This window comes from Enhydra lutris, unplaced genomic scaffold (assembly GCF_002288905.1).
Source record: "Enhydra lutris kenyoni isolate GAN:26980312 unplaced genomic scaffold, ASM228890v2 scaffoldscaffold15, whole genome shotgun sequence".
In the NCBI taxonomy this organism is placed as follows: Eukaryota; Metazoa; Chordata; class Mammalia; order Carnivora; family Mustelidae; genus Enhydra; species Enhydra lutris.
Window position 1 is genome coordinate 29,572,164 of NW_019154099.1, and position 26,224 is coordinate 29,598,387.

At 38.1% G+C, this 26,224-nt stretch overlaps 1 protein-coding gene across 1 annotated transcript in view; it reads right to left on the bottom strand.

Annotated features, from left to right (window-relative positions):
- The window catches only part of LOC111147079 (Kruppel like factor 12), a 450,202-nt gene that overhangs the window by 153,222 nt on the left and 270,756 nt on the right, over positions 1-26,224 (bottom strand). The window contains exon 5 of the mRNA XM_022502963.1: positions 1,619-2,165. Coding sequence (XP_022358671.1) covers positions 1,619-2,165 — 547 coding nt within the window. The remainder of the gene's footprint in view (positions 1-1,618; positions 2,166-26,224) is intronic.

A 26,224-nucleotide genomic window follows, 5' to 3' on the forward strand; every position in this document is an offset into this window, starting at 1 on the left:
AAATTGTAAAAAAAAAAAAAAAAAAAAGTCATGAACAACATTAAAATCTTCATCAATCATCTTCACAATTAAAGCAGTATCTCCCTTGAGGGGAGTGGTACAAGGACTGGATTCTGTGGTATACACATATACACATAAAGTAATGCAATATGCAAGCTTCCACTTTTGCTTTTTGTTAATTCCTAATTCTTAAAAAAATTGTGAACACATCTTTAAATTACTAAAGATAAATACCTAACCTAATAAAATCACATAAAGTGGCCTTCAGTTATGCTATTATTCAAATCAGTTAGCTCCTTTTGATCAGAAGTGTTAGTAACATCAGAGAGGGTTCAACTAAAGGAAAATCCAAGCAAAGACTACTTCATACCTCCTTTTCGTCTACTTGGTCACTCAGATGGTGGTGGGACTAGTTCAGGCCTTTGCCCGAAACAGCACAAAAGACAGGGGTCTCCACATTAAGCACAGAACGCTACAGCCCAAGTCTGCACACTAAAACCTCTTAGTGCTGTAAATCAGGTGATATTTTTCAGTTGGTAATACTAAGAAGGTCCAATTCATTTCGTGAGCTATGAAAAAACTCAATGCAGCTAAGACAATAACTTGCCAAAGACAGATGCAGTTTTGTAGAGTCTGTTTGCAAAAATCTCTCTAACTTCACAATCAACTGTTGTTTCTAGGCACTGAATCCTACCTTATAGGATTATAAAAATCCAGGCTTACTAGCATTTTATGAGAAGGCAATGTGTTTATGTATTCATCAATCATATTTTAATGATGGGCCTCAGTAGTAATACGATATCAACGCAAAAGGAATACAACATATCTTAAACCCTCATCATTTCTGGGCCCTGAAGACAATACACATGCCTACGTGTTTAGTTTTAGAGGGAACGAGTCTATGATTACGAGCATTTTCCTTTTCCACAGAAGGATGGCTTATATTGTAGATTCATGATAAAGGAAGACCAAATCGACAGCGTGATGCTACTTTAATTCCTTCTAGTAAAAACTGAAAAAAAAAAATAAGAGCTTAGAAGTAGGAAAGCAACTTCATGATCAACTGCATAACTGCTATATACAAAATTAGGCAACCAGGTATTATTAAATAGAGTTATGTAGAAAAGCATTTCCTGCCTTCTAAATCCTGGAAGGGAATTTTAATATTGCATTTTGAAATACTGCATCATACCAAATCATATCAGTATTTAAAATGACAGTAGCTTCCACTAAGATAAGACCTCAAGCTACATGAGACTTTTGTAGTCAAACACCTCATTTTAGAATTATTTTACTGGCGACTCAACTTATAAGCAGTTATGCTAAATACAGATTATCCTTTCCGTTTGAGCCTTTGAAGGCAAACAGCATTTTGCAAAGGAAGACATTTGAATTCCAACACTAAATGACTCGATATGTAAAAATATAGACTGAAGAACACGGAAGCAAATACCAATGCCAACACGCGGTTGACCGCGCTCATCGGCTCACGTCTGCGTGGTGCACAGAACCTCTTTGGATGTGGTGTGTTGCACACGATTCAGGGGCAGCTCACTCAATAAAGGCACAGTTACCCCTCACTCTGAAAGAAATCAAGGCTTCCATTGGGTCCCCTTACCTTTGCCATGGCTTCTCCCATCCTCCAAAAGCGGCACTACGATAGTGTTGTTCACATTTCCAGGTGACCGCACAGCTGTGTAGACAACAGGCACCGACTGTACCACCACGGGGATGCGGTGAACGTGACTCAGTTTGTTAGACTGTAAATTCATGGGACTTGAAGGCGGGACGGGATGAATGATGTGCAGAAACTGCTGGCCGCCCACCCCGGACGCGGAGGCTACGAGGGGCCCTGGAGTTAATACTGTTGACGAAGATGATGCTGAAGATACTGATGTGATAACGGTCGGGGAGGAGGCTGGACGACTAGAAGACGATGAAGAGGTTGAAGTTGAAGAAGGCGAGGAGGCGGACGCTGTCATGGAAACCGGGGAGGATGACACGGCGGTGGGGGATGTCCTGGCTTTGTTGATTGACAAGTCCACTGGCTCAGTTTGTGTCTGGAAGTGATCTACAGATAACGAGTCCTCCACGGGCTCCCCTTTCACATTATTTAGCAACAGGGGAACAGCTTCCATATCGGGGTAGTTGTGGACGTTTGGAGACTGTGGGGAGAAAAAGGGGACACATACGGATCCTTGTTAATCACATACCGAAGAGACATCAAGATTTATGACTGGAGTGCTTATTAATTTTTCCCTTATTGCTATGAGACACTACCCGTTCCCCAAATATTTGAAGATCTGCTCAGTGACAGTCATCATGATTAGAATTGAGAGGACAAAAGTACAAAACAGCGTAAGACAAGGCCTCTCCTATAAGGACATTTTCATCCTATTGGGAGAGACAGACACAGTTGTTAAAATCAGTGAAAGAAGTACTCCATGGAGGAGAAAAGAGGCCACAAGAACCCCAAAATGAACAGCAATTGTACATAAGATCTCTAAAAGACAAGGGCAGTATACAAAGCATTACCTACTTAAAACTATATAAATACAACCACTTATTTATTTAAAATAACAATTATTCTAATTAAAAGCATTCATGTTGTTGGCTTGACCCATTCTGCATTTGTGAGTCTCACTTTCCTCAGTTGTAAAGTGATGGGAATCTTGAGGAGAGAAACTTAAACACCCTTCCAACACTGCAATTCTACAATTTCGTGATTCTAACCCTTACTCAACACTATCATAATCTGGAGGCATAAAAGTACCTGGCAATAATTTTGGGGAAAATCACTATATTTCAACTTTCATATATGGTGCAAGAGCTCCCATATCATTCTCATGACAAGCACTGAAAAGGAGCACAATTGCTACATTATTAAATATAAATGTGTTGTAACAATTGGTTTATATTTTAGCTCCTAATGATAGCAACATTTTTCTTCTCAAAATAATGTACATAACTACCACAACAAACATTTTAGGAAATAATTTTAGAAAAAACTTATTCTGAAAATTTTAAATTGTTTATGAATATTTTATTTAACTTAACATAAAGATAATTTTGTACGAGTTCATTTTTATACTTTTCAGTTTTAATGAGCAAATTTTAAATAATAATAATAATAAATCCAAGATTCTACCCAGACTAATGGACTCAACATTTTTATTACCAGATAAAAATATGATTTATCCTTATATTTATTCATTCAGAAATTCAACAAGTATTCATTGAATGCCCACCTCCAAGGCCTAACAAAATGGCCTTACAATTTTATTGTTATGTGCCAGGCTAGCCTTACCATAGAAAATTAGACTGTGACAGATTATTTTGGTTATATCTAATTTGGCTAGGCTAACATAGGCACTGATGTTCTATTATACAAAGACCAAAAACTTTTTTTTCAGCTTCATTATGGCATCAGAACAACAATGTCTAAAATTATATTAAATTGGTTCATTTCATTCTTTGTTTAATAAAAGATCTTAGTTTGCTATTCCCCCTAAAATTTGAGCATACACTTAAAGGAACAAAACATGTTTCTTAAAACCTTTCTTTATAGAATATAAATTATAGCTCCATTCAAAACATACAATAGGCAGTAGTGAAAGGGAATTCTATTCAACAAGATAATAAGTCAACAATGGTACCAGATCAACTAAAAAGGGAAACGGGTTGATGTTTTATTGTTGTTTTTTTTTTTTCCTAAGCTAAGATGGTTACTTACACACAAAAAAGAAGAGAATTAGAAAATATAAAAATAAACCATCCAATCTACTGCATGAAATTCTCAGTGCCAAGATTTCATTCTTTGTATTGAAACTGAGAAATAACTCTTTAAATCTTTTCAGACATTAAGAAACAAAACAAAACAAAAAACCCCCACAAATACCATAAACCAGGTTACTTCTAAAAAAGCTATTAGCATTATCTACTCTTCTAACTAGAACAGTATTTCAATTGATTCCCAGCATCATCATTTAATTTCTTTTTAGAACAATCTAAGATATTTCTTACTAGTGTGTTATACCCACATAGAAATTCTTCGTTGAGGCTGCTTTTATAAAATATCCCAAGTGGTTTGTCATTAAAATTATAAAATATGTCATTAAATACATGTTACAAAACACGGTTTGACTTCAAATATAGGCTTGATTAGTTTCTCTCTTCCTACTGTATTAACTACATCCGGAATTCTAATTTCAGAAACAGCGATTTTTCTGTCTCGTTAGACAAAAGGTTTCTATGCAGATTTACAAACTGAGGGCTGAGGTGTAAGTCATCACTGTAGCAACATATCATAATATAAATGAAAGACTAACGGACTGTGACAATATAAGAGCTGAGAAAGATGGGGCTTATTTGTAGAGATGGCTTCTGAGACATCAAGTGTCACTGAGCTTTGCGAATGGCTTCGACTTTTCTAGATTATGAACAGGAGTTCACCTTTTGTTTCTGCTTATTCCCTCCCTCAGAAACAAATTTATTCCTTAAACTGTTTTATAACAACAGAAGCAGAGTGTCCCTCTTATAATTCTGTTGCATATCCTAGGAAAGCCATGAAGGACCAAATATTAAGAGTCTCTAGGTATTTTCAAGCATGTGAGAACTACTTAGCTTTTACATGAGCTTAAGCCAAAATATAGAAAATGGTCATGATAATTAGCAAGGATAAATCCAACACAAGGACCACACACATTATCTTTGGAACGCTGGCCACATTATGCATGAAGTTACAAGGACCACCATCACAGAGGCGTGTATCGGATCCTTCTTCCCACGTAGCAGGTGAAATGCAGCCAGGATGTCCCCAAATGATGCCTCGTCAGTAGAAAGAGAACAAAGTCTTTATTGTACCATTCACCTGTTTACGGTATTGACATAATATTACATCCTCACAGCCCATATGTATCTCTCCTACTGAGAGGCGGCAGGTAAAGCCCCCCTGTAGCTTCGGGCCGCACATCCACAGGTGGGAAGCTAGCAATACCACTTCAAAATGGTTTCGAAACATCTGTGGCCCACTTCCACTCCTTCTTTTAGGAAAGAGAAAAGACCTGAAAGACTAGATCCTGAAATCATCATTTGGAATTCATTTCCTGAAAGGTGAAGATTGAAATGCATCAGTTCTGAGGTGAATCCATTTACACGCAGCAGCGTGAGGTGATGGGAACAGAGCGCACAGCCAAGAGCAACAACAAGAGTTCTGGGAGACCGAGGAAAACATCAAATGAGAGGTATTTGGAGCAGCTAGAAATTAAATAAAAGGACTACAGGCGTACATCAGACATACTGTGTGGGTTCAGCTCCAGACCGTGGCAATAAAGCAAATGTTGCCATAGAGCCTGTCAAGTGAATGTTTTGGCTTTCCAGTGCTTCGAAAAGTTATGTTTACACTACAGCTGTAGTCTCCCAAGTGCACAATACCATTACATCTAACAAAACAATGTGCATATCTGAATTTAAAAATACTTTATTGCTAAAAAAAAAAAAAAAAATGCTAACCTTCACTTCTAATTCTGGTTCTCTTGCTATTTCCTCCTCATCTGCAGTTACTTCCTCCACTTGAGCCCCTCAAAGTCATCCATGAGGGTTAGAATCAACTTCCTCCAAACTGTTGTGAATGTTGATGCTTCTTCCCATGAATCACGAATGTGTGGGCAACTAGAATGGTGGAACCCTTCCAGAAGGTTTTTGATTTATTTAGCCTGGATCCACCAGAGAAATCGCTGTCTACGGCAGGTGCAGCCTTGCAAAATGTATTTCTTAAATAATAAGATGTGAAAGTTGAAATGATTCCTTGATCAATGGGCTGCAGAATGGACATCGTGTTAGCAGGGATACAATCAGCATTCATCTCTACACATCTCCCTCAGAGCTCTTGGGTGACTAGGTGCCCTGTCGATGAGCAGTCATCTTGTGAAAGCAATCTTTCTTCTGACTAGTAGGTCTCAAGAGGGGGCTTAAAAGCTTCAGGAGACCATGTTGTACACAGAGGGGCTGTCATCCAGCCTTCGTTGTTCCATTTACGGAGCACAGACACAGTAGTGTAGTAGAATTCCCAAGGGCCTTCGGATTTTCGGAATGGTCACTGAGCATAGGCTTCAACTTAAGAGTCGTCAGTTGCATTAGCTCCTCACTAAAGAGTCAGCCTGTCCTCTAAAGCCAGGCACTGACTTCTCCTCTCCAGCTATGACAGCCCCAGATGGCATCTTCTTCCAACAGAAGGTTGTTTAGGTTGAAAATTGGTCGTTCAGTGTAGCCACCTTCATGAATCATCCGAGCCCGATGTTCTGGAGAACTTCCTGCAGCTTCTCCATGGCAATCACTGCTTCCTCTCTCACTTTTATGTTCTGGAGACAGCTTCTTTCTCTCCTTACACCTCATGAACCAATGTAGCTTCCCAATATTCGTCTGTAGCTTCCTTACCTCTTTCAGTTTTCATAGAATTCAAGAGTTAGGGTCTTGTTCTGGATTGAGCTTTGGCTAAAGGGATTGCTGTGGCTGCTTTGATCTTCTATGCAGAGTGCTCAAACTTTCTCCCTATCGGCAATAAAGCTGTTTTCACTTTTCTACCTGTGCATTCACTGGCTCACACCTGCAGTTTCTTTCGAGAACTTTTCCTTTGCATTCACAAGTTAGCTAACTGTTTTGTGCAAGAAGCCTGGCTTTCAACCTGTCTCGGCTTTTGACGAGCCTCCTGCACTAAGCTTATGCGTTTCTAGCTCTGGATTGACGGTGAGAGATGTATGCCTGCTCCTTCCACTTGAAGACGCAGAGGAGACAATAGGGTTATTAACTAGCCCAATTCCAACATTGTTGTGTCTCAGGGAACAGAGAAGCCAAGCAGAGGGAGAGAGATGGGGAATAGCTGTTGGTGGGTGGGTGTCAGAACACACACAACCCTTATCAAGGGTGCTGTCCTATATGGGTGCAGTTCACGGTGCCCCAAAAACAATTACGATAGTAACACCAGAGATCACCGGTCTGAGATCACCATAACCAACTGAATAAAATGAAAAGTTTTCAATGTTGTGAAAATCACCAGAATGTGACACAGAGACACAAAGTGAGCAAATGCTCTTGGAGAAATGGCACCAACAGGCTTGCTTAGATGCAGGTTTGCCACAAGCTCTAATCAGTTTAAGAAAAAGAAAACAGGTGCGTGGGTGGCTCAGTGGGTTAAGCCTTTGCCTTTGGCTCAGGTCATGATCTCAGGGTCCTGGGATCGAGCCCCCAATTGGGCTCTCTGCTCAGCAGGGGCCTGCTTCCCCCCTCTATCTCTGCCTACCTCTCTGCCTACTTGTGATCTCTCTCTCTGTCAAAATAAATAAAATCTTAAAAAAAAAAAAAAAAGAAAGAAAGAAGGAAAAAGAAAACAAACCAGTCTATCTGTGAAGCATGACAAAGCAAAGCTGATACAATGAGGAATGCCTGTACGGATACTTGAGAAAGTGAGAGAAGATATGGCATGTTACCGGGAAACACATAAGGGGTAGGAATGCTGAAAAGATTAGAAATAAAGAGAAGTGAGAAGTTTTAAGCACCACAGAGAAACTTCTATTAAAAAACAAAGAAAGGATTCCACACTAAAATTCTACCCTTGATTACTAACCACTCAATTCTTGCTACAACACGGATGGACTATTCAATCTCAGGGTCAACTTAGTGCCCCTGTTGTTGTTTGTTTATATCAAAGCCACCAAGATTTTTGTCTGGGAGTGGTGACTTTAGCCGAATTTTGCTGTTGATGTCCTGGTGTGGAAATGATGATCAAACACTTAATATATTTGACATCATTAAAAGAAACAACACCCCTAAACACATGAGAATAATGAATTTCATGAAGTATCTCAACTGATTTATCATGAAAAGAACAAAATACTTCATGAAGAACATGCTATCATCAAACACGGTCTTGATTTTTCTTTTTTTTTTTCTTCTGTATTAGATATATCTAGAGTTCTAATTTTAGAAATAGTGACTACTTCCACCACAAATTTATCTCTCCTACCTATCCAGATTCCCACATAGGTTTACAAACCAAGGGCTGAGGTGTAATTCATCACTGTAGAAACACTTCATAATGTAAATCATTACATACATATGATCTTTCCAAAGGATTACATATTATTCCTTGAAAGGGTAATGACAGAAATTTTTTAATAAAATGTCTCAACAAATTACTGCCTAAATATACACCAACTGCAACAAGATAAATGTAACAATACACTTAATAAAATATGTATGTGAAAATCTATAAAGATAAATACAAACAGGATTATATGGTCACATAGTCTTTTCTTCAAAACTCCAAAAGCCAATTTTAATCATAATATCCACTCAATAAAATATTATACATAATATTCTAGAGAACATATTCCTTTCAGTGATCTGGGGATTACACGTGAGCTTTCCTAACAAGATAAACTTTTTCCTGAACAAATATTTTAAAAGGTAACTTAAGCTTTATGTGTTCTGTTGAGTGAATATAAAAATGAATCTAAAATCTCCTAACGCCGGTACCCATAGTACTGGATGTGTCTCCTATAGTCGGCCGTTATCAGCAGCTGAATCTTATTATGTTCTGGCAATGACTAAAAAGTGCTTTTAATATTGGTCATGTCTTTTAAATACTTGGTAATCTTAACAAGAGAGGAAAAAATGTCTGGACACAATCTCATCTTTGGAAAACCCGCCAGAGATTGTTATGTGTAGTCATGGTTGAGGGCTGCTTAGACAGTATTCTGTTAAGTGTTATCCAAGATTTACATGCCGTCTGTTTCATCTTTAATGGCCCCAGGGATTTTTAAAGAAGCAGAGCATTTACACACACACACACACACACACACACACACACACACACACACACACACACGGGTGTCCCTACTACCCATTTATCTAGCCACTCATCTATTCACCCAGCCAGCCATCATTTAAACAAATTGTATCTCAACTTATCTTTATAAACTTGTTGAGAAATAATCTCATGGTAGTTTTTAGAAAAGATTATAAAAGTCACCTAACATTACATAGCTCATGTTTTAACTGCTAGGATCACCTTAGCTTTATAAGCGTGCAGTGTGGTTATTATAAGAAAGAAAATTCGATTTAGACACAAAAGAATTCATGACTTACCCTGTCACTTACTAGCTGTGCCATCTTGGTATATCATCATTAAAATTCTCTAGGTGTGAGTTTATCTACCTACAAAAGAGCAATATAATTCTAAACTCATATAATTGTTTTATAGATTGTATTAAGGGTATTAAGTGCTTTTAAGTAATACCGGTTAGGATGGGACAGGAGCAAAAGAGCTCCCCCTCTCAGAACTAAATATTCCAGGGGGGCCTGGGTGGCTTGGTCAGGTGAGCCTCCAACTCCTGATTCCAGCCTTGGGGCGCTCAGTGGGGAGCCTGCTTCTCTTTCTCTCTCCCTCTCCTGCTCCCTTAGCTCTATCTCTAAAATAAATAAATAAATCTTGAAAAAAAAAAAAAACCACAACAGAACTAAAAATCCCAATACAACCTAATCAATGACTCTGACTCTCAGAAATGACTTGACTCAGTGCACCGCACAAAAGATATTCTGATGCGGGATTTCAGAAATGCAACCACTATATTGCACAGGTACAGTGTTCACTAATCGACCGAACAGATATATGCACTACAAAAGTAGCTAAATAAGTCAAAATAGTATAAGACTTTTAGGGTCTACGTGATTTTAAACAAACACATCTCTTAAAATATAGAAGACAGTCATGTGACACTGGTTTTTTTTTTTTTTTTTTAATTTTTTTGGTTAACTAGATTGACCCATAGGATGATCTGTAAAGTGGACTACATTTTAATTAACTGGTTTCATTTGTTAATTCCACAATATAAATGACCTACACCAATCCACAGTTTAGCTTTATGACAATACATAGTTATGTTAATTATTTTGGGATGCTGACCTGTCTTACCATGGAATGAAACAGCACAGCATTATTTTCTTCTTGTGTCTCAAAGGAAAACTAGTTTATGTCAGTTTCATTCTCTGACTTGGTGATTAATTCAACATTTTTTTTTTTAAACAGGAAATGTACTGTGCACTTCATGTAAAAAAGGAAATAAGCTCTATCTATGATTCCATATCCTCGGTCATGGAAGTTTTAAGTTATACAGAATTATTTTAGATGCAAATACATTTAATTAATGAGCTACATTATTTTTTTTTACACAAAGCACACAGTACACACGTCTTAGTTTTTGTGCCTTGGTTTCCCTCATAAATAAATGACATTTTAGAGTTATGAGCACCGTGCTGAAGGCAAGCAAGAAACACCTCTGGCCATTTTTGCTCTGAGTGTATATGTCACCAAACAACCACTTGTGAAAAGGGTATACACTGTACTTTCTTCTCTATTTTATTTTACTAAAAAGGAAAGCCTATTTTTCTTTTTTTTTCAAGTTTTTTTAATTTATTGACAGAAACAGAGAGAGAGAGAGAGAGAGAGATCGAGAGAGCACACACACAAGCAGGGGGAGCAGCAGGCAGAGAGAGAGGGAAAAGCAGGCTCCCCACTGAGCAGAGAGGGAGGCTCCATCCCAGGACTCTGGGATCATGACCTGAACCTAAGGCAGATGCTTAACTGACCGAGTAACCCAGCCACCCTAAAAAGGAAAGCCTTTTTTTTTTTTCAAGATTCATCTTACACGTGCCCTTTTGGTCATCATTTGTCTTGCTTTCGGCCCAGTGATCTCCCTATTTCACTCCACCTGTTCAAGGGCAAACTCTTAAATGCAAATACTATAAAATTGTGTCTTTTTGTTTTTTTAAGACTTATTTTGGAGAGAAAGAGAGAGCGTGTGCGTGTGGTCACCCACACAAATGGGTGTGTCTGCGGGGGAGGGCCAGGGGAAGGGCCAGATGGAGAGAAGAAACTCAAGCTGACTCCCCATAAGGGCAGAGCCTAAAGCGGGGCATGGTCCCAGGGCTGTGAGAGCAGGACCTGAGCTGAAATCAGGAGTCTGAGGCTTAATGCATTGAGCCACCCAGGTACCCCAAAGTGTGTATTTATAAAACTCACCACCCTCCAAAAAAAATGAAAGCAAAGTATACTAAAGAAAAGGAGAGATAAACTCTCATCCCTCTAAAACTACAGATGAGAGAATAAAAGGAAATAACTGGAAATATTCTACCATGACGATATGCACCTGGGCTCAGAAAGTATCCAATGAGCTATCCACTGCAAGTGGGGGGGAGGGTAAGTTGAAGGAATATCAACTGTGTCACCTCAGTATCTCAAGTGTTAGTTTAAGACGTGATTGGTTCTTTCAGAAAATTCAGAGCATACACATAACATAATAGACTGTGTGCTATTATATTTACGTTTTTTGGGCTTTCGCATTTGAATGGAAAAGGATAATTCTTTTTTTTTTTTTTTTCTTTTTAAAAATTTTTTCAGGGGTGCCTGGGTGGCTCAGTCATTAACTGCCTTCGGCTCAGGTCATGATCATGGGGTCCTGGAATCGAGCCCCACATCGGGTTTGCTGCTCGTCGGGAAGCCTGCTTGTGTTCCCTCTCTGGCTGTGTCAATCTCTGTCAAATAAATAAATCAAATCTTTAAAATAAATAAATAAATAAATAAATAAAAATTTTTTCAAAATTTTACTTATGCTTTAATACCGGTTTCAGTAGAATTTAGTGATTTGTCACTTAACACCCAGTGTTCATTGTAACAAGTGCCCTCCTTCATATCCACCACCCAGAAAATGGAAGCCTTTAAAAAGGGATTCAATACACATTTAAATTCATCTCAAATTTTCCTTATTTCTTAGTTGTTATGCTTTTCTATGACCTATTTATTTCCCAGGACTTTCATAATATTTATCCAAAGCAGTCAGAAGCTATGTGTACCATGCACCACCAAACTGAAACTCCAGCTGGGCTCGTGTGTGTTGTGAAGTTGGGGTGGGAGGAGGTGGGAAGGCTTCCTTTCCCATAGGGTAGGGAAGGATAGAGGAGATCCAGTTAATGCATTTTTTTTTTTTTAAATAGCAGACAATGGGGGCGCCTGGGTGGCTCAGTGGATTAAAGCCTCTGCTTTCGGCTCAGGTCATGATCCCAGGGTCCTGGGATCGAGCCCCGCATCGGGCTCTCTGCTCAGCAGGGAGCCTGCTTTCCTTCCTCTCTCTCTGCCTGCCTCTCTGCCTACTTGTGATCTCTGTCTGACAAATAAATAAAAAATAAATAAAAATAAATAAATAAATAGCAGACGATGAAATGAAGCAACGAAAAGACTGACAGAAATGTCTGGACATGAACATAATGTGTTACGTGTTACATGTAAACATACAGATATTTAGCAAATAAATAAGATTTTGTTTTACCACATAACATAATCAGTGAACACTCATCACATTTGCTAGGCACGAATATAGCTCTGAGGATACTAAGCCACATAAATCCTATTTCCCTGGCCAAATGATCTAAAAGAAGCAGTGTCCCTAAAACAAAGGTCAAAATGAAGTCTAGGAAGTCAGTTTTGTTCCCTTTTTTTTTTGAACAACTGCTGTCACACTGAACCTTACAAAGCATGCAAAGATGTCTTAAAAATAAATCATATGATTCCAACTATATGTCATTTTGGAAAAGACAAAACTATAGAGGCAGTAAAAAGATCAGTGGTGGCCAGGGGCTTGGAGGAAGGGAGGGGAGGGACGAGTAAGGGAAGGGTGTTGAGGGCAGTGAAACTCATCTATATGTTACTGCAGTAACATAACATAACATAACATAACATAACATAACATAACATAACCTTAACGGTGGCGGATGGACAGGCGCTGCTCTGCATTTGTCAAAACCCACAGAACTGCATAGAGTGAACAGCTTCAATGCAGTGACAGTACTAACGTCATCAATACAGGTGAATTAAGTCATTCACTGTCCCCAGTGTGCTGCACTAACACAAGACTTCCATACTAGGGGTGGGACTGAGGTAGAAATATGGCATGTTTGGGTACAATGTGCCAAATTATTCTGTAATTCTAAATTTGCACTAAACAAACAAACAAAAAAAATCCCCTTCATTATTTGTAGGAAACTGAATTCAATATTAATGCTGTTGACGAGACCCAGTTTTGTCTATATTTTATCATTCTTCACAAAAATTAGTAAACCAAAAGTATTATCACAGCATTAGTGAATCTAAAAAAAAAAAAGAGGTCACTGTTTCAGGCTTATGTTTTCTACCTCATGGCTAGAATTCTTTTTGTTCTTTGATTTTATGCAGTGACTGATTTACAGTAGTAAAGTTTCACATTCACAATGTATTAAAGGAAAACATGTGTGATAGACTCTTGGGGGGAAAAAACGTTCATTGGAATCTTTACCCTAGACTACAGACTCATGCCCGGTACTGAGGCAAACATCCCTGTGCTCATTGCGGATTTTAAAATACGCACTAACGTTTCCCATTCTCAAATAGATAAGTCTTTCCTGCTACCAGCTGGACCTTGCTGGTCATTATTTCATAATGATACCTCACAGTGGTGGAGTGCACCGAATTTCTGAGATAAGAAAACTTGACCTGAAGAGGATGAGAAAGCCAAATCATACACCTAGAAACCCTAACACATTACAAACACATCAAGCCAAAATGCCATCTTTTCAAGGAAAAGGGGGTATATTTACAAAATGTGGGTCTTACTTCCTGGATCTTTACAGCAAGCAAGTGGGCAAGAATAGCCTCATATTCTCCCCTTCTTAGAGAAAATGCCTATGAAGAGAAATCACCAACCAGGCCAAAACAAGACTAATGGCAAAGACAATGGAAATCGACCTTTTCCCATGTATCCCTGGAATCAGAGGCGGCTGCAGTGGGAAAATGGCACAAGTAGACAGGTAAGAGAGTTGAAATGCCCCAAAACTTACTCATGATTTAATTCCATCTCAGCTCACTACAAAGTCACTAAAATGCTCTCATACAAACACACACTTTTAGCCTCATCTTCCGGCTACCTATTGAAACCGGAAATGAGGTTTCAATGCACACAGGTCCAAGGATGATGAAAGTGGCCAGGGGTTTTATAAGTGTTTCCCCCATTTAACTGCAATCGCCACAGGGCACACACAGGTGTACATAATTACCACGTGCATGTGGACAACAGCGGGTCCTTCAAGCCCCTGTTGATTATACCTACCAGGAAATGCATATAAGGAAAAGGGGAGAAGGGTCAGACTGGAGGCCCAGAGGTGACAAAGACGGGAACTGGAAAGCAGAAAGACATGTGACTGAAAAAGAGAACCTGCCGGCCACCCAGGACTCCTGCTAATCAGGAGATACTTATAATGACAATGGATGACACCTCAGTTGGGAGATGAATGGGATACTTATTTATGAGAGAAGGATTGAAAAAAAAAAAAAAAAAAAAAACAACCTTAATAGTAATGCTGTCAAGGATGTAGTAAAATAGACACTTTATGGCTAGCGTGGTAATTGGGTACACATTTACAGGAATGCTGTTGAACTATGCCTCAAGAGTCTTAAATACCTTAAAACAAATATAACATTTTTAAGAATCTAGGGCACTGCCATCACCCTCTCCTCTACATATGCATGTATATACACACACACAAACACATCGCCCAAGCTGAGAGGGAGTGACCTTATATTCAGGATCTATTCCAGGCTTACCTCTAATTACTGTATTTTGGGAAAAACAGAATAATATTTGGAATCAAAATCTTCAGTCAATACCAGTGTTGGCTTGTTGGCCTTCAGAAATCACCAGAGAGAATATACCTTAAGCCAGGAGGAGGGAAGGAAGTTCAGCACACTTAGTCATGATGCCTGTGGAATGTGGATGTGGAATGACTTCACGATTTCAAGCGCTGGTACTACAAAGAAGCTTTCAAAAGACGGTTGTTCTGTTTGGAAGATTACATATATGCCAACCATCTCAAGTTCAGGCCAGTAAGCACCTCAGATGGCTTTGGAGAAAAACCCCAGACGCAGCATCACCACTGATGTAAACAGTGTTGTGTGTCAAGCGGTCAAGATGAGGTATTTGAGTTAATGACGACTTAAAACTGGTCCTCGTGAGGACACCAGCACTGATGTCAAAGCTGCATGTGAAGATACTGAATGAAATCAGAGACAACTGGGGAGTCGGAAAAGTTCAATATTTTAAAATGTATACACTAGTTCATATGAAGTGTGGTTTGTTTTATCACTAATTTAATACATTAGGATATGATAACTGCTAAAGCTAAACTATTTATGAGCTTATATATTCGAGCTGGGTACAAAAGTTTCTTCCTGGGGAAACGGGATAACTTAACACAGGGACTTGTAGTTAGACAAAGACAGTAATCGGGGATTTTGGCAAACAGGTACACACAGATACTCATTATTGTCTTTGTAGGAGTAAACATTAGAAACAACAGATTGGGCATAAAAACGGAAGAAAGTCTGAAACAACGGCTTTAGCCCTGGCTAAAAACAGAATCATCCAGGCAACATTTCAAAGGTAAGCGATGTGGTGAGTCTGGGATACGGCGCTGGTGCCAGTAGTTTTAAAAGCATCACACGGGACTCCAGCGACGAGCCAGATTTGAGAAACAATATTCAGTGGCACGGAGGATACTCTCTCTATGACGTTAAGCTAAAAAAATGTTAGGATACAAAACTACATAAAAGAATAAGCTTAATTTTGTTGCCTCCACCAGCATTTTTACTTACATATGAAAATAAGAAAAAGGCTAGAAGACAACTGTGGAAACATTAATAATAGTTTCTCCATTTGGTGAATCCGTGGGTGATCTAGATTTCCTTTTTTTTTTTTAATCCAAGTTTTCTTTATTTTCTACAGTGAACCTGTGGTACTTTTAAAAATAAAAAGAACTGTGCTATATTTCAAGATACACCTATGAGGAGGGTACAAAATATATTTTCAGGAAAAAAAATTTGAAAAAAGGAACAGAGGCATTTCTAATTTTTAATCTGGCTTTCCCTAGATTCCAGTGAGCCATGATGTCGTTAGAAGAAAATAACAAATTCTATTGCAGTCCCCATCTGCCAAGGGCGTTCCTCCCATCAGTTTTGAAAAGACGGGCAGCACAGCTATTTTACACAAATTAATGTCTCTACCTACGTAACCGGGTCTCTACCTACATAACTGGAATGAAACTAAAGACAAGAGCTAAATACAATCAGAAACTAAAGGTATGTGAGGGCAGTAACCCAGTGGGTTTACACTGTGGATTTCTCTGGAAACCCCAAGCTGCTGCATTACAGTTTACCGGGAAAACATTTTCATACTTGAGAAGTTACTGCAAACAATTATATACCAATGCATGGGAACTACAAAGCTTTTTAGGTTTTTGATGAAAAGCCTTCACTCAATAAATATGTATCTAGTGAACATTAGTATATAATCAGCACCGCGGTCTGAGAAATGGGAGGACGCCACAGAAGGATTTTACTTTATTTTTTAAAGATTTTATTTATTTATTTGACAGACAGAGATCACAAGTAGGCAGAGAGGCAGGCAGAGAGAGAGGAGGAAGCAGGCTCCCTGCTAAGCAGAGAGCCCAATGCAAGGCTCGATCCCAGGAACCTGGGATCATGACCTGAGCGGAAGGCAGAGGCTTTAAACCACTGAGCCACCCAGACGCCCCCACAGAAGGATTTTAATGTCTGTCCTGGAAGAAGCTGCTCCCCAGACCCCAACCCCAGAGGTTTAACGACGTTTCATCACTTTTTAGTGAATTGCATTCAGAAAACATGAAATATATGTGCAGAAGGACTATTTCAACATTGTGCTTAAAAAAATGGAGGTCATTAAAAGTGAATCTGAGGAAACAAAACTGTGCTCTTTAAATCAACTTCTTCACAGTGTATATACAAAACAAGTACACCTTCAAAGAAGTATGAGACCTTATAACCATAAATTAAACTTAATTTTTTTTTAAATGCAGAAAAAAATAAACATTTATGTAATATTTAGTACAATGTTATCTGGCAGAATTTTCTCCTTCAGTTCTACAGATGAAAAAAATGCAGTGTCATGGAAGTTGAAAGAATCTTCTGAGGCCCCACGTATGGATGTATGATCTAAACCCAAAAGGAATTCCTAGGCTAAATTTTCTCCCCAGGACTGCCCTATCAGCCCTGGAACAGGGAAGGAGAGAGAGAGCTCGTGTCTTCGCTGGAGAAATTTTTTAAGGCAGTTCATGCGAAATCAGTATGTGGCAATATCCAACTGAAGAAAGGAGAAAAATGAGCACTGCTTGGATACCTGTGTAGTAATAAGCATTCGCTCACTTTCCCTATATCCTTGGCACATAACAAGCTTAATGGCATGAGGCGGATATCAGTGACCCACATCACAGTGTTTATTTCTTGTTTAGTTCCTGTGATGAGGGTGCAGGAGGCTGACTGAAGACAAAGCAAAAGCTGGCACCTTGCACCCCCTCTCCATCCGCTCCCCCTCATATGTGTAGCATTCCTCAGGCACCCCTGACTGCCATGAATGATAAACAAATAGTTAACTTGCAGAGATCACAATCCTGCAAGACAGGAGTCTCCCTTGGTTTAAAAATGTCCTAAATCTCACTAACAAAGACGATTGATAGCAGGATTACGACATCCACCAAAAAATCTCCCAACTATCTTGATGTTAATGGCTGGCCTAAAGACAACATTGATCAAGCCACAAGGGCAAGGCTTCCAGTATCTCCACACCTTGCAGGCCCTCTTTAGCATATGAAAGTTCCATTGAAACCTCCCTTCCCCTCCCCTTCTCCCCAACCACAGGGTACATAACCTGCCATCCCTCACAACCCAGGGCCCCAGCTCTTCCTGCCCACGGGTCCTGTCCCCGTGCTTTAATAAACCATCATTTTGCGCCAAAGATGTCTCAAGAATTCTTTCTTGGTCATCAGCTCCGGACCTCAGCCCACCGAACCTCACCTAGGTTCTAGAACTTCATCACCTGTTTGTTTTCACAGTAAGCCTCAGAATAACAGCAGCTAGAAACATCTTTCTTAACAGGAATAGCATCCAATAGTTTGTGCCCTGGCCACACTGTACATTATGTAAGTTTGAGAGAAATGAGAAAACATGACGGAATAAAATGGAAAATCATAAATCCTAAAAACACTTGTATGTAGCACAATTGGGGTGGATAAATCAGCTGTTTACTGAATTTCTTCTGTCCCTTTTCTTTAAAGCCAAATACTCAAAAATTAAAAAAAAAAAACCCACATTATTTTATTTTTGACCAATGATGCACATCTCCTGATAAAAGCAGTGGAATAAGGTGTAACTTTTGTAAATAGAACAACAGTAAGGGAGAGGCAGTGGGGTTTTATAAAAAGCACACTTGCCTGAGTTCTAGCTTAGGTTCCATTCTTATTGTCTCTCTTCCCTTAATTTCTAATGAAAATGACTCTGACTATGCTTCTGCCCGCTTCCTGGGCCTCTTCTGTCCTCCAGCCCTACCCGATTCCACTTATCCTGAACCAGATCCTGCCCTCCCTCTACCAAGCACTCTGAGCTTCAAGTATCCTTCTCGAACCAGCCTGGGTGCCCATGTAGACGCCATTTCTTCTAGTTCTTTGGCAACCCTGAATCTATCACAGTCGCTGGTCCACAGTAAGCTCTTAATTAAAGCTCATTAGTAAAGCTCCAGTTGCTTTCTAAAGCCCTTATTAACTCTAAAATTGAATAAATCTATGAAATTACCCCATGTCTAAAACTTAACAAACAGTAAATACATTAACTTAATTATATCATATATACAAATATTAGAGTTGAACATTTCTCTTAGCTCAATCCTTCATTTAAAAAGAATTTAATTTATTAATTGCCATTTTATTAATTCCTCTCACTATAGAACTTTAAGGGACTAGTTTCGGGATGCTGCAAAATAATTTTTAAAAGAAGGGATTAAAGATGCACTCTTCCAGGGGGCCTAAAACCTAATAAAGCCAGAGTCTCACTTCCTGTTTCTGTTCATTTGAAGTATATTCCTTTTGGGGCTTTTGTTTTTGACAACTGGAAAATGCACAGATAGACTTGCTAGGTATATTACCATAACAGTTAAAGGATAATGTTCTCTCTGGTTCTAAAATTTAGTTTTAATGTCTATCAAACTCCACAAAGCTAGTGATGCTTTTGTATGTATTTTTTCTGTCAATCAGGAAATAATACATGAAATGGAGATTATAACTTTTATAATTAGATACAATGATAAATGTAAATATCTAACCTGGTTAATTTTCCATCCTGCAGTAATTAATGAAAAATGCTACTCTAAGCCCTTCTGTGGAGATGTCCTACCCCAACAGCTCTGACTCGCTCCTTCTTCCCTTCAAACTCTACGGCACGTTTTCCATACATCTTATTCTCCTTCCCTTTCTCCTCTTCCCCTATTTGCTGACTGTGCTCAGTTCCCTTATGTTAATTTTAGAAGATTAGAACTTTTGCCTAGCGCCATTCCATGTTTGCCAATTTCATCTTCGTACCTGACGTTCGTTCTTACACTAAAGGAGCAGTTCTCAGCCAGGATAATTGTGGCCCCGGGGTCTGAAGATATTTTTGATGATCACAATCGAGAGCAAGGGTGACAGGACAGATTACTACAAAGACAAAAGATCAGGAGTGCTGAGGTTGAGAAACCCTACACTAAACTATTTTTTTTTTCCTCCTACCATCCTGTTTTTGCCTTTTTTGGAATCTTTTGTTTTCTTCTCATTTTTTCCTCCTCAAATTCCCTCATATGTATTTACCATGTAAATGTACTTATATAGTGCAAACATCAGCATGCGCATCTCGGTGGGCGTGGTTTATGTATTGGTAAGAATGCTCATTAGCATGTCCACCTTCCCAGGACTTCCTAGTGTGTAGTACACTTAAAAATCACGGGAGTGTGTGCATGCAGTGAGCATATACACAAAAATTAATTTGAGGAGTTTACGATCTAGAGATTAGATGCTTGTATATGTGTGAGCTCATATGCTTTCCTTTTGTAAATATTTGTTTGGCTTTCATACTTGTGCTACAGGGAAAAGAAGAATTCAGCTATATTTGTATTTGTAAAAGCCAAGGGGGCTTGGGGTTGGGTCAGAGAGCTGAAGTCACAAGTGCAACTGATGGCCCAACTCCATTACGCATCTGCCTTTCCAGCAAGGATCTGGGGCTCAACCAGCTAAATCTAAGCCTCAGACCTGAATCAACATCGCCAGATATAAGGGCTTGACGTCATTTGTATCTAACACAGACGTGAGTACGTGCGTTATGGTATATTCATTTAATCCTCACAACAACCCAATATAGGAAATTATTATTAACCAATTTTACGGAAGAAAAAAAGAAGCTGAGGAGGGTTAAGAAATGTGCCAGTGGATCTACAGGTGCTGAGTGGCAACAGGAAGAACACCGTTAGCCATTTCTGACAACAAAACCCCCGGCCTCGGCGGTAATGCAGTACTCATTCCCATGACTGATTGGATCATGTCTGCCTACAGGAGATCAGGAAAGACCGAAATCACTGTAATTACCCCTCTTAAAACTTTTTCCTTTCATTTTGTGCAATTTAAAGACTATCGTTTCATAAAGAAGAAAGTCAAAAAGGTTAAGTGAAAGCTTTCATGGACTTCATGAACATATATTAGCAGAATTATTTTTCCTTTATTAGTTCTCCTTATAATATCTCTAAGAAAACACTAACTGTACATTACTCAATTATTTATTGAATAAATAAGAAAAAGAAAGAAAAAATCAGGCACATTAATCACTTCTTTGATCCAAATAATAGAACTTTGATTCCCATGAGATAAAGTTACTCTGTGGTATTTTTTGGCTTTAAATGATTCCTGTGATGAAATCCCAAATTAATTATTAAATAAATAAGCGAGCTCACATTCACATGGTTCATTTTCTTCTTAGCATCAGTACTTTTCAGTTGCAGTAAAATAGCCAACATTCAATTATCTACAGTCTTACAAGGGATCACAGAATAATAATCCCAAATGACAGATAATCCCAAAAGCATTTATGCTGGGTTTTAAATTCATTATATGATTCCAGCAGATTTACCGTCATAATTATATTCTTTTTCTCAGGCTCATATTAAAATTCATTTGTATTTGCTGAGCACAAGCCAAGTGACAGCAGAAGGGAAGATCCCAGATAAACGCTGAATGACAAAAGGTAGTTGATTCGCTATTAGCATTTTCCCTGTAATCAACATGGAGCTAATCAAGAGCTGATCAACGAAATCGTATTTCACATTTATTAAATGTCTTATATGATTCATTTCAAAAAGATACAGTACAACACTATAGCAGAGGGGCAAAGGGCACAGGTTATGGATGTTAGCAGACTCAGGTTTGTGCCCTGGCTCTGTACTAGTTCTGTGACCACAAGCAAGTTGCTTATCTTTCTAAACGTCAGTACTTCACTTAAAAATGATGCTAACATCTGTATCTATTTGTACCATTTGAAGGGAATTTTGAAGGTTAAATTATTGAATGCACACTGCCTGACACAGTTAGTTGCGGCTGTATTTTTTGGTTGTTGTTCTAGCTTTTATCTATTTTACTCTAGTGCTAAAACTAGAGATTACTTACATCTGATAGCTTATGTCCATCTACCTTCCATAAAATGACATGGCCTTTATTATTCAATGAATCAAATATAACACATTGTAGGGTCAAATGTTAAAATCTGTCCATCATTTGTTCCAGCAGAAAACATCTGGGGACATATATGTATTATAACTATCAAAACTAACTGGGAAAAATCAGAGATGCACAATTTCTTGTTTTAACCCCACTGGGGCCATATATGTTTCAGAATTCAAATGTTTAGGATTTTAGGAAGGTAACAGCATACCTCCAAGCCTCCAGGTTTGAGGTAGAGCTGCGTTCTCAGACACGCCAGTATTTTTGCAGTAAAACAACTAAGCATTTACACTGTGTGACACATGAACACTATGGAGATCTACATATCAGTTTAGTCCAGGCTTTAATTCTAAATGAGTTTTTAAAATGTTAATTTTTCAGTACTTTAAAGGATTTCAGAATTATGAACAAGAGATTGTGAGACTGGAATATTACCAATTGGGGAAAGATAATTGAAGACTCAAACAAATCCTTTTCTTGGTTTGCACAAGATGGTCCTGGATAATTTCTTGTCAATGCAACTCTGAACAGTAAATCAGGCTTAAATAATTGCTCCATAATTTTATAAAGGATCCAGCAGATCTGCTGATTTGTGGAAGGGTGACATATAGATGGCACTGTCCCTTTCCCCTTGTGTTTCAATTAGGAATTCATTTCTTTCAAAGCCATACATTACTGATGAGCTGAATTATCAGATTTGAGTTTTAATAAGCTATTAATTTTGTGATGCTTTCACTGGTCAATAGATGAGGCAGAATATGAACAATGATAGGAAAGGGGGCTGGTTCTTAGCAGGGGGAGAAAACCTGACTCACGCTGTATTTTCTCACAAATACAAATATACCCTGAGATTAAGTAGAAAGATGACATTTTGATGTATATTTGTAAAAGATTAAAGGAAAGGGTTTATCCTGTTCGCTGATACATGAATATTCTTATTGTGAGTAGAGGAAAACATTACTGACTATAAATCCAATATATCCAATCAGAAGGGTTTTAAATTACAAAGAAGTTCAGAAGTTAGTCTGACTGCCAAGGCAAGACTTGCTAAAAATTCTGTTCGAAAGGAAGATCAGTCAACACAAAAGTCTGTCCTTCAGGCTGCGGTAAATTTTCTGGAATATCTGGCATGAGAAGTTCACAGAGAAATGATGGAATATATGTGTCATACAAGTGGTATATAAAAAAAGATCATAAAAATAAGGATTTCAAAGAAGACAATGTTGACAACTCTGCATAAGGTTGGTTGAGAACGACAGTTTTCAATTCAAACTAACATTAAGGTGTAATAAGAATCAACAAGCTTAAAGGTTTCATTTGTCCAAGTTCATGCAGAGGGAAACCCTAATAGAGAATACAGGATGACAGACATAGATGCTGTTATAATAATTAAAAATGAGAATAGGGGCACCTGGGTGGCTCAGTGGGTTAAGCCGCTGCCTTCGGCTCAGGTCATGATCTCAGGGTCCTGGGATCGAGTCCCGCATCGGGCTCTCTGCTTGGCAGGGAGCCTGCTTCCCTCCCTCTCTCTGCCTGCCTCTCTGTCTACTTGTGATCTCTCTCTGTCAAATAAATAAATAAAATCTTAAAAAAAAAAAAAAAGAATAAAGGCAAAAAAAAAAAAAAGAGGAACCTATAAATAAAGCAAATGTTAGGGTCAATTCAATAGGTGAATTTTAAATAGGACTTTGTACTTGTTGTTAGAATAAAAAAGTAACATATGAGTAGCTCCACAGATTATCTCAAAAGGCACTGAACACATTTTTCACCACTGGTTCAAAGCACGTATTAAATTGAAAAATTTTTTCATGAAAGGCTTTATGGGTAAGAGCTAAGGCAATAAGATAAAAAATAATCTAAAGTGATCTAGACAATTTATAGCAGAAAAAATATGAGAGAAGAAAGGGGTAAATTTCATTTCTTCTAAGGCAGAGTACTTTGTACAAGATCAGCTCTCCTGGGGCACCTGGGTGGCTCAGTCAATTAAGCATCCAACTCTTGATTTGGGCTCTGGTCATGATCTCAGGGTTGTGAGATTGAGCCCCACATTGAGCTCTGTGTTGGTCGTGGAACCTGCCTAAGATTCTCTTTCTCCCTCTACCCCTCACTCTTCCCCACCACAAGAAAAAAATTTTTTTTTAAAGATCAACTGTCCTACTAGGAGACAATAGAAAACAGAAAAGAAGAAAATATTACTCCAAAATTGGAATCTACACTTACACACAGAAGCCTAATGTAAATTCTAGAAGAAAAAGAAATGTAATTCCTGACTTTGAAAACTTGATACCTGTGTTTAACAGCAGAACAGACACTGCAGAAGAAAGGATTATGAACTGAAACATAAGTGAGAAGAAATTTGCCAGAATGAAGTCTGGAATGGGGAATTAGGTAAGATAGTAGGATATCTTTTTTTTCTTTTTTAAGACTTTATTTATTTGACACACAGAGAGAGAGAGAGCATGGGGGAGGGTCAGATGATGGAAGAGACGCCCCACCGAGCAGTGAGGCCAATATGGGACTCGATCCTGGGACTCCAGGATCACGACCTGAGCCAAAGGCAGTCACTTAACTGATGGAGCCACCCAGGCACCCCAGATAGTATGATATCTTAAAAAGAAAAAGACATGTGGGATATATCCTATGTGCATGTGACTGAAGGCCCAGAAGGAGGAGAGCAAGAATAGGGAATAGGGCAGAAGAAACACTGAAAAACATAATGGCCAAGAATTTTCTAACCTGAGGTAAGATACTAAGTTGTAAATTCAACAATCTCTATGATCACAAGCCATATAATTCCAAGGGAAAATACTCAAGAATAGTCAGTGAAAGAATGACCTGCAAGGAAGTTACTACAGGACGAGAGAGCTACTTTTCACAAAAAATAGTGAAAGCCAAAAGATAACGGAAGGGTATCTTTAAATTGCTAAAAGAAAAAAAAAAAAATGAAATAACTGATAACTTGTCATAAAAAAATCAAAGCAAAATAAAGACCTTTTAGACAAAAATTGAGAATTCATAGCCAGGAGAATAATACCAAAAGATATACTAAAGAGAATTCTTCAGCCCTGAGGAAAATTGTCTCATATAAAAATATGGAAAGAAAAGAATAAAGAGCATTAAGAAAAATAAAAAGGTAAATAGATAGGTAAATCTAACTGAATAATGACTCTGTATCAATAATTATATCTTGTTTGGTTTAAAATGTAGGACAAAGAGGGAGAGGGATCTAGAGAGTTAAAATGTCCCAACATCTTTGCATTATTTAGAAAGAAGAAAAATGTCTATCGTGGATATTAACAAGTCAAAGGGACAATGCAATCCCTAGGAAATGCCATTAAAAGTAATAAAATAATATTTATACTGATAAGCTACAAAGTTTAATAATAAAAGGGAAAATAAAGTATTCCTTTTTTAACTCAGAGTTAAACTTTAAAGTATTCCTTTTTTAACTCAGAGATTAACACAGAGAACATGGGGATGGGTAAAAAAATATTACAGAACAAAGGAAATAAAAAACATATAGTAAGATGGTATATGTAAATGTAAAATATTCCACATTCTGCAGTTAAGTAGTCTAGCTTTTTTAGGGTTTTTACATATTTTTATAGTTTAAATTTTTTAACAACCTACAAGTGGCAAATCTTGAATGTTAGAATATAAAAGTTGAAACTAAAAGGATGAAAAGAATTAGGAAAATACTAAGCCATGAAAGGCTGGTACAGCTATACAAACACTAGGAAAAAAGTTGATACTAAACTAGAATAATTAATACAAACTAAGATGGATATCTTGTAATGACAAAATGACCTCTCTCTATATATAATAATTCTCAGTTTGGATCCACCTAAAAAATACCCACCAAAAGCAAAAATATAAAAGACTAAAATGAAAAATAGACAAATCTATAAATAAGTATGGGATTTTAACACATTTCTCTCAACAACTGATAAGACCAGGGACAAAAAATGAGTAGGAACATAAAGATTAATAAAGATAATACAATTAATAAACTTATTTTATTTGATCTTTTAGAACATGTGCTTAAGATCTTCCCAATAAAGTGTTTTTTAAGTACTCATAAACTACTTATCAGAATTTGAACATACCATGAGCTATAAAGTAAGTCTTAGCAAATCCTAAGAGTTATCATTATTCAGCATATGTTCTCTGACCACAGTGGAATTAGGCTAAATACTAATTACCAAAAAATAAGTAGCAAATTCCGGAGTACTTAGAAACCAAGGGGTACAACTTGAAGTCAGCCCATGGGCTGAAATTACAACAAATATTGGAAAAAATAAGGGGGCGCCTGGGTGGCTCAATCAGTTAAGCATCTGCCTTCCACTCAGGTCAGGATCCCAGGGTCCTGAGATAGAGCCCCGCATGGGGCTCCTGGCTCAGAGGGGAGCCTGCTTCTCCCTCTGCCTCTGCCTCCTGCTCCCCCTGCTTGTGCTCTCTCTCTGTTTGTCTCTCTCTCTCTCTAGCTAGTTCTCTCTGTATATCAAATAAGTAAATAAAATCTTTAAAAAAAAATAAAAATGGG